The sequence below is a fragment of the Monocercomonoides exilis genome (assembly GCF_001643675.1).
Source record: "Monocercomonoides exilis strain PA203 chromosome Unknown scaffold11-1913109, whole genome shotgun sequence".
Lineage (NCBI taxonomy): Eukaryota > Preaxostyla > Oxymonadida > Polymastigidae > Monocercomonoides > Monocercomonoides exilis.
This window is the reverse complement of record NW_027150556.1, coordinates 359,729-372,198: the sequence shown is the minus strand read 5'-3', so window position 1 is coordinate 372,198 and position 12,470 is coordinate 359,729. Positions and strand designations below refer to the sequence as shown.

General features: G+C 36.9%; 5 protein-coding genes across 5 annotated transcripts; 2 read left to right on the top strand and 3 right to left on the bottom strand.

The window, feature by feature from the left end:
- Positions 1-153: 153 nt before the first annotated feature.
- On the top strand, positions 154-855 carry MONOS_7495 (uncharacterized protein; the record flags this gene model as incomplete). Its single annotated transcript, XM_067877825.1, has 1 exon — positions 154-855. The coding sequence occupies one exon, from the start codon at positions 154-156 to the stop codon at positions 853-855; it is 702 nt and encodes a 233-aa protein (XP_067731501.1).
- Positions 856-996: 141 nt separating this feature from the next.
- On the top strand, positions 997-4,428 carry MONOS_7494 (uncharacterized protein; the record flags this gene model as incomplete). Its single annotated transcript, XM_067877824.1, has 4 exons — positions 997-1,243; positions 1,483-1,833; positions 2,468-2,653; positions 2,873-4,428. 4 exons carry the CDS (start codon positions 997-999, stop codon positions 4,426-4,428), a joined length of 2,340 nt encoding a protein of 779 aa, XP_067731500.1.
- Positions 4,429-6,954: 2,526 nt separating this feature from the next.
- On the bottom strand, positions 6,955-7,530 carry MONOS_7493 (uncharacterized protein; the record flags this gene model as incomplete). The annotated part of the gene is made up of 1 exon (XM_067877823.1): positions 6,955-7,530. The coding sequence occupies one exon, from the start codon at positions 7,528-7,530 to the stop codon at positions 6,955-6,957; it is 576 nt and encodes a 191-aa protein (XP_067731499.1).
- A 1,709-nt stretch (positions 7,531-9,239) lies between these two features.
- On the bottom strand, positions 9,240-10,511 carry MONOS_7492 (uncharacterized protein; the record flags this gene model as incomplete). Its single annotated transcript, XM_067877822.1, has 1 exon — positions 9,240-10,511. One exon carries the CDS (start codon positions 10,509-10,511, stop codon positions 9,240-9,242), a length of 1,272 nt encoding a protein of 423 aa, XP_067731498.1.
- Positions 10,512-10,558: 47 nt separating this feature from the next.
- Positions 10,559-12,454, bottom strand: MONOS_7491 (putative Reverse transcriptase (RNA-dependent DNA polymerase); the record flags this gene model as incomplete). The annotated part of the gene is made up of 2 exons (XM_067877821.1): positions 10,559-12,226; positions 12,371-12,454. 2 exons carry the CDS (start codon positions 12,452-12,454, stop codon positions 10,559-10,561), a joined length of 1,752 nt encoding a protein of 583 aa, XP_067731497.1.
- Positions 12,455-12,470: the final 16 nt, after the last annotated feature.

Genomic DNA, 12,470 nt, shown 5'->3' with positions numbered 1-12,470 from the left:
AATAGTGAAAACGAACATGAATAAATTAATGTTGTGCAATATACAATTGATGGATGCTCTGTGCTTGCTGTTGAAAGCAAAGGAGGGGAAATCAATGCTCAGTTGAAAGGGAATATTCAATTGAACATTATTTCATGCACATTCATAGAATGCATGGCACCAGCTGAAGAAGAAGGGAAGACTGGCTTTGGAGGAGGAATGGCACTGAAGCTGATTAATGATGGTTCTTCATTTGTGATCTCATCCCCTGTTTTTGAGGCAGACAAGCCAAATGTTGCGACATATGGAAATGACCTGTTTGTTGAATCACCAAACTTGACAAAGAGCATCACAAACACCTCACTTCCATTTGTATCAGAGCATCTTGCTGATTTTTCCTTGGATTCGATGAGAGGTTTCGATGGAAGTGACTCAACGAATGCCATCCCTCTGGTGTATTTCTGGCGAACATTTGGCTCAGAGATATTCATCGGATATGAAGCAAGAGATATGATTACGTGTGGATTCTCAGATTATCCTTGTTTGTCAATTGATAATTCATTGGAGCGAATACTTAAAGGAAATGAAAGGAATATTAACATCATTGGAAAAGGAATTCTTCAGAAATGTGTTGCTCTCAGTGGAATTTCAATAAGCTCAAATAATATAGAAATGTGCTCTTTGGAATGTTATTCATCACTTGAAGGAACAGATGAAGCTGTAATGAAGATTTCTGGAATCACAAATTTCGAACTGGTGAAGTTTGTGATTCCATCTTCATTTGCAAGTGGAGTGAATGTTTTGATGCATGTTGGCTCAAGCGAGGGATTGTTGACTGTGAAAGACTGTTCATTCACAAAAATGGAAGAAAGCTGAGAAGAAATAATTAACCATGGACTGATCAAGGCAGATGAAGGCACAGTTTAATTGGAATTCTTAACGATACAATCGCTGTCTTTTTCACATGATATTATTTCTGTGTTATCTTCAACGATTTTGAACATTAAGAACTCGACCATGAAGAATGTTGAGCTGGAAGGAGCAAGCAGATTGAGGATTTCAAAGAATTCAAAAAGAAAGAATAATGAAGAGGAACAAGATATTGTTATTGAGTGGAGTGTATTCGAAGCAGTCACTCAAAACACAACAAGTGATATTCCCATCATTCGGAATGACAATGATGAGCCTTTGAAAATGGTTATAAGAAACACAACGATGAAGAGATGTGGAGGGTTGAAGTGTGGAAAGGGAGGAGGAATGCTTTGTGTGTTAAGCGAGCGAGGAAGTTTTAAGTGCTCATTTTGCACGATTTCTGAGTGTTTCTGCTCGGATGCATGAAGATGTGGGTGACTGTTTCTGGAGTTCATCTCGACAGCTGAGCATCCACTGAATTTTGTGTTGTGGAATACCACATTCAGAGACAACTCCGCTTTGAGAGGAGAGATGTGTATGTTCGATGCCACTCAATCGATACACAAATAGTTGATGAGTAATTCTTGCTAGATTTCAGAGCACTATTTGTGAAGGAGCTGGCTATGTGGGGCTGCATAACAGATTCTTTTGAAAGAGAAGAAGATCTTCTGCTGAAAGTCGAGAAATATCAGAGCGAGACGATCTTTGTGTCTTCAGTTTCTGAAAATCACAAAGATAGCAAGCAATGTGGAGAGTTCAGCATGCCTTGTCAATCGCTATATGTTGGAGTGCAACACATCATTCCTTCATCGTATTCGCAGCTATTGATCTCGAGGGAGACAGTTATTGTTGGGGAATACGAAGCAATGGATTTGATCATCCGCTCGTTGCAATCTTCCTCAGCTGCTCTGGTCCATCTGAACTCAATAATAACATACGATGGTATTCTTTTCACAATCTCAGAGAAAGTTCTTGGTTGCTTTTTCTTTCATTTGTTGACTTCTCTTCTGTTGGAGAGTCAAACATCAATCAACCTGTTATAGTTATCAATTCAACATAACTGAGCGTTGAAAGGGGATTCTTCATGTTAACAACTGCTCAGTATTGCTCCTTTCTTCAAGAAGCCTTTATTTCTGTTAAATGGAGATAAGATCTCCATTATAAATTTCAAATTGGTAAAAATTGATTCAAAAACAAATTTGTTTGATATTGGCAGTTGTGGAACAGTATCCATTAATGGAGTATCTACGGATGGAGTGAAGCTGTCAGATGGTTGCATCATTTCGATTGACAGTTCAGCTTCGGGAAGTGTTTCAGTTGGAAGCTCCTCATTCAAGAATTGCTCGAAAAATTTAGAAGGAGCTTCTGTTTTCTCAGCATCTTTATCATCCGCTCAAGCAGTTCTTTCCAATTGTTCATGTTCAAACTGTTTCTCTTTGTCTGACAAAGAAATTATTATGGAATTTGACAACATGACTGTCGTTTCGATGCACATGTGTGATCTTGAAGGAATTCTTTTAAAAGAAAGTGAAAGAGAAAGAAATATGCGAATGGAATGGGTCGCTTGTCCATTCAGCGAATTCTTCACTGGTGATGAAGGATGTGACAATTTCGAATTCTTCGTCAGGAGGATTATCTGTGTCTGCTGGCAATGCGACAATCGAGAAAGGAGAGTTTTTGAACAACAATCCATTCATTGAAAAATATCCATCGATGAGAAGAAACATTATTTGCTCGGATTCTGCTTCATTGACCATCTCTAGTTTGAAAGGGGTAGATGGAGTGTTTCCCAATTTTTCTCTTTGGATTTTGAATGATGGATGCAATTTAAGAGGGATAGCAGGAGAAATGGCATCACCTTTCTTCGTTCCCAAATTGGATGATATTTCAATCAGTGAAAATGGAAGCAACATTGGAATTAAATTCAAGGGATCACTTTTTGTTCCTTGTGACTTGTCATTCAGAATTGTGTATTAAACAGGGGATGTGGAGTTGGTTGAGACATATCCTTTTGAGGAAAAAAGTTTTGTGTCAGAAACCGAAGTGATTGGAAGAATCCCATCAGATAATATTTCAACGATTGGAGATGAAACTGAGGTATTTGTGATGATTCTGTTTGGGAAACAATCGGATGCAACTCCTCCGAAGATTCTGAAGAATAAAACAGAATCAAAGACTGGAAATGATAAAGCGGTTGAAAAAGGAAAAGAAGAAAAATCTTATTGGTTGCTAATAGTGATTGTTCTTGTTGTGATATCATTGATCGTTTTAATAGGCTTTGTAATTTTTATTGTTCGATGGAGAAAGGCAAAAGAAGAAGCGAAAAAATACAAGGAGATTGTTGATGATACAGTGGGAAAAGATCCGGAGGCGTTTGAAATGGTGACGATGGAGATGTCTCCAGAGGAGCAGTGGAGGAGAGCAGGGAAGGAAGCAGAGAAGAAGAATGAAGAGAGGATTAAGAAAAGAATATATGAGAAAAGCTTGAGTCATTCGGAGTCATCGGAGCATCTTCTCTCTGAGAGTGGTTCAACCGAATATATACTGGGGAGAGATTCAGACAAGATCTCTCAATGGGCATTGGAGAAGGCTGAGGAAGAAGAAGAAACAAGAAAGAGAACTCCCTCATATTCCATCTCATCAACTTCATCAACTGATTCAGAATCAACTTTTGTTCGCAGGGAGGATCTGTGCCCAACCACCTCGTCCATGTCCAATCTGGTGGATGCAATGGCCTGTTCGTCGCCTCATGAAAAGCTGATTGTTGATTTGAGGGATTCGCTGTTCATGCTGCTTCATGGAAGGAACGAGAAGAAGGAGATGGCAATAGGCACATTGGAAGAAAGGGAGCTGATGGCTGCTCGGATCCTGTTCTGGGTGGCTAATCTCGCGCTCCATTCATTTGATGAAATGGAAATTCCACTTCAATCGCTTTCTAATTTGAGCCCTCACATTGTCCTTTTCTCTGAACACATGGTCATCTGCATTGTGATGCATTCTGATTTGCATTTATCAGATGATTCCGATTCGTCATCCATCTCATCATCAACTGTTGTGACTTCTGCAAGTGATGATGATGATGAAAGTGATTCTCTTCCTTCTTCTGCCTTTGAAGATGAGGATGATTTCAAAAAAGAGTGTTTGAGGTGGAAGGCGCCTGAGCTGCTGATGAACAAGAAGATGGGAGTAACAAAAGAGTCAGTTGCCTTTTCGATTGGGATGATGTTGTGGGAATGGTTGTCGTTGCACATTCCGTTTGGAGACTATGAAACAGAAGTGTCAGCACAGAAGATAGTAAACGGTGAGAGACCAAAAATAGGCATTATTGAGCAGTCCCACTTGAGCTTGGTTGTGAGATCCTGTTGGTGCGACAAAGGCTCTGAGAGGATGACACTCAATGCTCTGAAAAGGGAGTTCATCCAGTGCTTTCCAGCAGGAGCTGTTATACTGACGATGACAGATGCAATTGCTCTTGAAGAATCAGGAAGGTTCAACGGAAATGAAAGCGAACTCAAAAGCAGTGAGACATTGCTGTGAATTCATTTTTTTTTTTTTTAATTATTAACAGGAACTTAATGGGCTCTTGTAACAATTAATATATAAATGGATACAAAATAAATGACAGAAAATGCTGAGGCTGATGATTGTTTTTTTTGAGATTGTTCTTTTGGAGATTATTAATTTGAAAATACTCTTGCTCCGATAATTCGTACAATTCCGCCTTTTGATGTTTCAGTTTCAATGATCACACTTTTGATTCAAATTTTATGGCACTTCACATTGTTCAGTAATGTAATGATCAAAAATGGCATTTTTTATGTTTTTTTGATTATATTTCATCGTTAAAAGTTTTGATCCCTAATATCAGCTTAAAAGCATTAACGTAAGCTGTGAATTCATCCAGAGTTGATCCAATGCATCGCAGATGTCTTCAAGTTTCCTCCGGTTTCATATTGAAATTGTAATAAGCATAACATCAGATTTTTAACGAGCTCAATATCGTTGCTCTAGAATTTCTTCTTCAATAAACAATTTGTATTCGCAATCATTATTTGATTATCTATTCTAATTTTGATTGCTTCTTCGATTATCAAAAAGTTATCATCGTCCTTCAGATTTTTTCAGATGCACCTTTATGAAGCAAATTGCATTGATTTGTGTATTTTCCATGAGTTGAAACTTTCATCAGATTCAGATTCCTCAGATCATATTTCTTCATTTTGCTTTCAATAAGACATCCGACTGCATCATTCTCCTTTAAATGCTTTGCCAAAATTATTCTCTTTCAAGCTGTCTCTTGCATGGCAGATGGATTCCACAGAAAATATGATTTAACAAGTTTGTTGAGAATTAATAAGTCCCTAAATAATTTGAAACAATTTGAAAAATAATAAATCAAAATACAGACTATTCCAATTGATAAATGAAATATAACGCAACCTCGATCAAAAACGGATTCAAGAGCTCATAAATTTTGATAAGCTCAACGGCTAATATGGAATTAATTTTGATAATGATGAACATATCAATTGAAATGGTAATGATGGAATATATTGATTAATTTTTGCTCCAGAAGTTGAAGCAGATAAAGAAGAAAAAGATAAAGAAAAAGATGAAGACAGACATATTAGAGAAAAAGAAATGTTGCCCGATAATCTTGAATGTGCGCAAATTGGAAAAAATATGCATTCAATGAGTAATTGCAATCAAATAATACTTTCATTGCAAAAATATGTAATGAACGTAGTGCAATTTCCATCCAATTTCAAGATAAAGAAATGTGAAAGCCTAAACTGGAGATGCATCCAATTAAGTGACAGCATCCAAACGTAGTTTTTGGTATTTTTCCAATGTTCGTGCTTTAATGATATAGTTTCGAGGGAATGACTTTCCATCAATAGCTCACCTTGGCGGAAAATTTAATAGATTTTGTGCAGTTCTTTCACAAAGCCAATAATTCTTCTCAAATTGTGATTTTTCAAAGGTGCTTTTGCATTTCTTTTCGTTTAATCTCCAGATAATGTTTTTGCAAATACAGACAGGCGCTTTTGCTGAATTCGGAAGATTCAACGCAGTTGTGTGATAGCATTTTCAGAAATTGAAACACGAATATCATTGATTCATCAAAGGAATAAATATTTGAAGCTATCACTAGATCCCTAAAGGAACTTTTCAATATATATGAAAAATTTCCTGCTTTTAAGATCTGCTCTTCAAATGTTCCTTTCAATAGGCTTAATTCAGATGTCCATTATTCTTCATCGCCTTGAATTTTCAATTTCTGATTGTTTCTACCAATTTTCAATGAATAATCGGAAGTTAATAGTTTATATGTTAGAAGTGAGCAAATGTGATTCGCTTTGTGCACTCTTATCTTGAAAAATCTTGATAAAAAAGAAAACATTTTTTCTCGTCGAAAATTGTTTCAGCGAGCAAGTATGCGAATGCATTTCATGCAATTGAAAACGTTTTGTTTGTTAATGTTTCCGTGCTTCCAACGACCTCATTTCTCTCATTTGCGTGGAGAAAATCGTAATCAATAAATAAAAATGAAAATGCTCTTCAATCGTGTCACTCCGCTTTCACCTCGTAATGTTGGAAGGAAAACAATATACATATCTTTTGTAATGTTTCAAAATCATAAAATATTCACAAAAACCCTCAAATTCGCTCTTTAAAACGAATTTTAAATTTTCTCTTAATATGAATAATTTTATTATGAATAAATTGATCTGTATGTTTTGAATAAAAAAATCAAAACAAAAATAATGAAATGGATAAAAGCATCTTTATAATACGACTTTATATGATAAATTATCTCAATTAAGTCATGCTGTTATTTTGAATAAATCTTGATTTAATCTCATCTTCATTTTTTTCGGAAGTCTAAAATCATCGATTGAAAAAAATTTCAAAATGTCTACGAAAATGAAGCACCGTTGTTTTCAGAAAAAGTACCAATATAGATTTCAATAAAATAGACAGAAATGAGATAAACAAGCCAATCCGCATAAACTCAAATACACATTTAATGGAAGAGGATGCAAACACCAACAGCATTTCTCAGCACTTCGAACCTGAACGAGGGCGCAACGGCTGAGACGAAAGGGAAGACAACTGGCTTTTTGAGGCAGGAGAAACACTTCGATGTGAAGATGCTGATGTGGTTGAAGAGGTTGTGCTGGGAGAGGACAAGGAAGAGGAAGAGGAAGACGAAGGAGAATTGCTTCTGGAGCGAAGTTGAGAAGCAGACGAAGAACTTGCTGTCGATGGTGACATGGAAAGAAGCGTGCCCAATGCTGTCGAAGAAACAGACACTGCAGAAGATCCTGCGCCTGAAGAAAAAGATGATGATGAGGAGGAGGAGGATGAAATAGAGGAAGTTGCTGGTTTAGAGGAGAGGCGAGAGAAAGGAGGCGAAAGAGGCCGTCCGTGCTGATCATGGCGATGAGACGGGGTGCAAAGTGCAAATATTCCAGCAGACGATGACTGAGGAGAGGATATTGGATGAGAGAATGACTTCGATGAAAGAGATGAGGAATACGAGAAGGAAGAAGAAGAAGAAGATGATGATGATGGAGAAGAGGAGGAAAGAGCAGAGATGAACATGCAATATTTTGCTTCATGCATTCCCTTCATATTTATTTGCAAAAATCAAAATTGAAAGCACTGAAATGAAAGGATGTGTAAAACGGGAAAGGAATTTATAAGCGGAAAAGATATATCGTCAAAAATTGAAAAAGTGAAACAAAAAAAGTTTGTTTTCAATGTTTAACATGCTTGAATTGAACTCCTAATTGTTTGATGTGATACTTTTTTGCATGTTGATTGTTAGAAAATCACTTTTTTTTCAAATTATCTTGAAAATAAATACTTTCTGGGTTTCTATTTTTTATTACTTTTTTACTGATCTTTAATTATTTTTTCGTTGGTGTTTGATTCAATGTTCTTGCTTATTCACATTGTTTTCGTGCATGCTGTGTTTTCTATGAAAATACCAAATAAAAAAACGGATAAATCTCCAAAATTCATTTATCCTGAATTGCAGCCCGATGGTAATTTGAACCAAACTTTTCTGAAGAGTTTTAGCTTTGGTCATTGGGAAAGAGTTAAAGAATCAGAACTTAAAATTGTATTCAAATTTGCTTTCGGAGAAAAACAAAAAGATCTTTCCGTTAATATGGTGTCATACATGAACAATGGCTTAACATTGAAAGGAAATTATTCAAATACTTTTGAAGGGAAATACAAAGAGAACAAAGAGTATAAAAAGGAAGCAATTTTGGCTGCCCGAAATTTTACAGAGCCAGATCAAGATTTGCTCATTGCTTTGGAATTATCTCCTTCTGGAACATCTGAAAAGGCTCGTTTTAAAACAAATACAAGAATCGCAGATGAGGAATAACATAAAAAGTTGTGCAGCATCTCTTACTCTCAAATTTAGCTCCATTCATTTTATATTTGTGTATTTCTTATCCTTTGCAAATTATATTTTTTATCTTTTTCATAATTATTTGAGAATATTTTAAATGTCAACTGCAAAATTATTGCATATCATTTTATTGATGAGAATGATTTAATTTGTGTTATGTTATTTGAAAGAATGTGCAATGAAAGAAATTGAATGTTGTATTTAAAATTTGGAGATTTAAAATTTCTGGAAAACAAAAAAATTTTCAATGAGAATTGCATTGATAAGAAAAAATTAATCTGAAAATTTATAAAATTATTGCCAATTGTTAAAAAATTATTATTTATATATTAAATTGATGTTGTTTCAAAATGTTTTATTTTCAAAAAATTGGAAAAAAAACTCTTTTTTTATAATTGTCACAAAACTCTAACATTCAAAACTGCACGCTTATTTATTTGTTTTTCAACGAGAACGTATTAATTTTTATAAAATGCTCAATAAAAGACTTTCATTAATATTTCTTTCAAAAACGATAAAGGAATTGGATTTTTTTTTTAAGTTTCAGATGGAAACTTATTTGAAAAAGAAAATATGAAATTCACTTTCTTCTCTTCGATCTGAGAGTATCACTTAAGGGTCAGTCACCCAAGCGAATCGAGTTTAAAAAAGTGAAGTGAGGAAAATGCGTGTGAGAATACAAATTGCGCTTGAAGAGAAAAAGGTGAAATGGGTTTCAAAATGGGTTTTGGGTTAGTATTACATCTGGAGCTTGTTCAAAGCTTTCTTCACAGGGTGGGAGTGAAAACACGGTGGGTGAAGAGAAGAAAGTGAATTTCATATTTTCTTTTTCAATCAAAACGCAAGCATTTTGATTCACAAGAAAACATTCATTCACTTTCTTCTCTTCGATCTGAGAGTTTGGAGTAATTGGGCGTTATGGATTACTTTCTGAATTTTCTCTTTCCATCATTTCTTTTCGTCTCTGTGATCTTGTTCGAATAATAAACTGGATGCATTTTTCTTCGATGATTTCATTTTCGTCTTTCATGTTTTCATTGTTCGTGGTATTTGATTGCTTTTCGTGGATAGATTGAGACTCATTATCATCTGGTTCTTCGATACGGTCTGGTTGTGAAATCTCTTCTCTCGCTTTCTCTGTTTCATGGCCTTCTGGCAAACGTGATTGTTGATTGATGGAAATGATGGAATCTTTTTCGTCTGGTGCAGTTGTGGATGGAGGAATTGTGGAAGGTTGTTGAGTTGCTTTATTTGTCTCCCGATTGGACGATATAATCTGTGCCATCTTGTTTGATATATTGGATTTGAAATAATGTTTAATCACTGTGTTGCTTCTGGGGGATAATCTTGCGAATTTTGCCACCTGTTCGACTGGAGTTCCTGCCATTGTTAAGGCTGATATGGAGGCATGTTTCAAGGTGTATGGGCTGAAGTTCGAAGGGATTCTTGCATCATTCATCATTTCGCTTGCTGCTTTTCGAATTGCACGGGCCTTCATTGGATCATATGTTGAAGAGCTCAGAAATAGTTTATTAGAAGTTGGATTGTGAATTTTCACTCGATCCCATAGATCTCTAACGGCTGTTGCTGGACATATCAAACTTTCCTTGCTGAGGAATGGGATGACAATGTTGCTTCTTTCAAGTCCAGTTTTTAGTGATGTATTTAGGTTAATTGATTGTTTATCTATTTCTGATTCCTTGCGATTAATTCTTTCCAGTTCTGTGAAGCGGCACGCAGAGAACATCATGCACAAACAAATTGTTTTCCTCGTTAGCTGTGAGAATGACAAATTTTCGTTCTTTCCAATCGTTTCTATATATGTGAATAGTTGTTGAGGGTTCCACATATCATCTTGTCTCTTTTTCTTTCTGCATTCCGATCTCCTGAATGATCGAAACAGGATTGAAATCAAGGTGTTCTCCCCAAGTGATTTTCCGTATAATACTGATGTTAGGAAGGAAATGGCAGATCTGACAATTCTCAATGAAGAAGCTTTCATTCCGTTGTTTTTCAAGGCGACGAACACATCCAGGCATCTTTTTTGCCAAATCTGAAATTTAGAAGGGATGTCTTTGAATTTCAACTGATCCCATCCGTCTCTGAAATGTGCGAAGCCATAAGTGTATCCCATCCATGTGGCACTTGCGACACTGTTTTTGCACTCTTCGGCCAGTTCACGTGACATACTTCTTGATGCTAGAATCTCGTTCCACCACGATTCTCCCTTTTCTGTTATGGATTGATTAGGCATATCCTCAGTCTCCCTGGAGGCAGCGTTGCATTCATCAGCTTCATCCATCTTCCTTCCTTGATAATCTCCTCCGTTCTCCTCCATGTCCAAGAGATGTGATTTGTGTTGTTCAGAAGAGGTTCCCATATCTGACCTTTCCAATCTGGAAGAAGAAGAAGAACTCGAGCTTTCTCCTTCGCTGCTTTTTGGATAACTGCTGGAATCAAGGGAACTGGTGGATGTGCAAGAACTGTCTCGTTTCTCCAAGAAATTTGCAACCCGTCTTGACTTAAATTGCTTCCTGGTCCGCACCATCTCATTGCTTTTGTGTTTTCTTTTGTCGCGAAGACATCGAGTGTGATGCGCATCTGAAGTTGTTTGGTGATCTCTTCGAGTGCTTCTTGTTCGACTTCGTAATCTCCTCCTTTTGCCAATCTCGATAGGCCATCTGCTCTTGCGTTTCTCTCCCCGGGAATATGTTGAGCTTTCACAACAACTTTCAGCGCTTGGGTTTGACTCCATATTCTCTTCAGAAGGGTTCTGAGATTCGGACCCGCTCCCCATCGATTCAGATTGTAAACTGCTGTTGTGTTGTCTGATCGAATAAGCACATTTCTTATTTCTTGATTTCGAATGGAATTTGAGAAATGCGCGATGGCTTGATTTATCGCAAATAACTCTCTGTAATTTGAACTTTGGTTTCTGACTGGATGTGGAAGAGGTTTGTGAAAGTCCAGCATTTGATTGTTGAATTTTAGTGTTGCACCTATGGCAAACCCTGATGCATCTGTCGTAAGAATTGCTTCTGGTCGAAACACTGGATTCAATTTCCTTGGTTGGTTCTCTTTCAGCCTTTCGCTCCACTTCCTGAGGCAATTTGTTATCGATGCATTCACGCGCATTTTTCCTTGCCATCCATTCAGACTCAAAGCTTTGTTTAGGAGTTTGTACAGTTGTGACAAATTCAGGGAGGCTTCTTGATACACGAATCTGGTTGCATTCAGTTTCCCTATCAACGAGGCAAACTTCTTTATCGAAACAATTCTGTTGTTCTGGGAAATCCTCCTCCATTTCTTGCACTCTTTCATCAGCTCGATTTTCTTCGATTCCTCTATCTGTACCACAAACTGATTGGTATCCCATTGGAAGCCCAAAAATTTGAACTGCTGACTTGGAATTAAATGACATTTTTCTGAATTGACCAATAGCCCCAATTTGTTGAACATCGAAAGAGTTTTCTCCACAATAATATTGAGTTCCTGCGGGTCTTGATGAAGAAGAACAATATCGTCCAGGTATGCAATGGCTCTCACGTTCCATTCCTCCCTCATATATTTTAGAACTTTTTTCATCACTTTTGTGAACGTTCGAGGAGCATCTTTGTAACCGAAAGGCATTCCGTGGAAAGCGTAGTATTTTCCTTTGAAAACGAACGAAAGGAATGGAGATAATTCTTCGCTGACTTTTATAAGATAATAAGCTTGGCTCAAGTCCAATGTGACTGCGTAATCTTTTTCTTGTATAATTTTCTCCACAGTCCTGTGGTCTTCTTGCTTGTAATAAATCGTCTTGATTGCATTGTTGAGTCTTCGGCAATCCACGATTTGCCTCCAGCCACCGTCTTTCTTTCTGATTACAAACACTGGATTCAAATGCTTCACATCCTTCTCCTGAATCGGCTTGATGATATTTGTTTCTAGTTGCTTCTAGATCATCTCTGAAAAGGCTTGTTGGGCTTCTTGACTCTGATGCTCCAAAGGGTTGAATACTCCTGTTTTCTTGAGTGATTCCTTCGCAGCTTTGCTCCTCCAAACAGGGATAACTCCTTTCCCAATAATTCGTGCTCCTCCAATTTTTTCCCATTCTTCTCGAAATAAACAAGTTCTTCCTCCAACCATTGCCTCTTGTCGGACT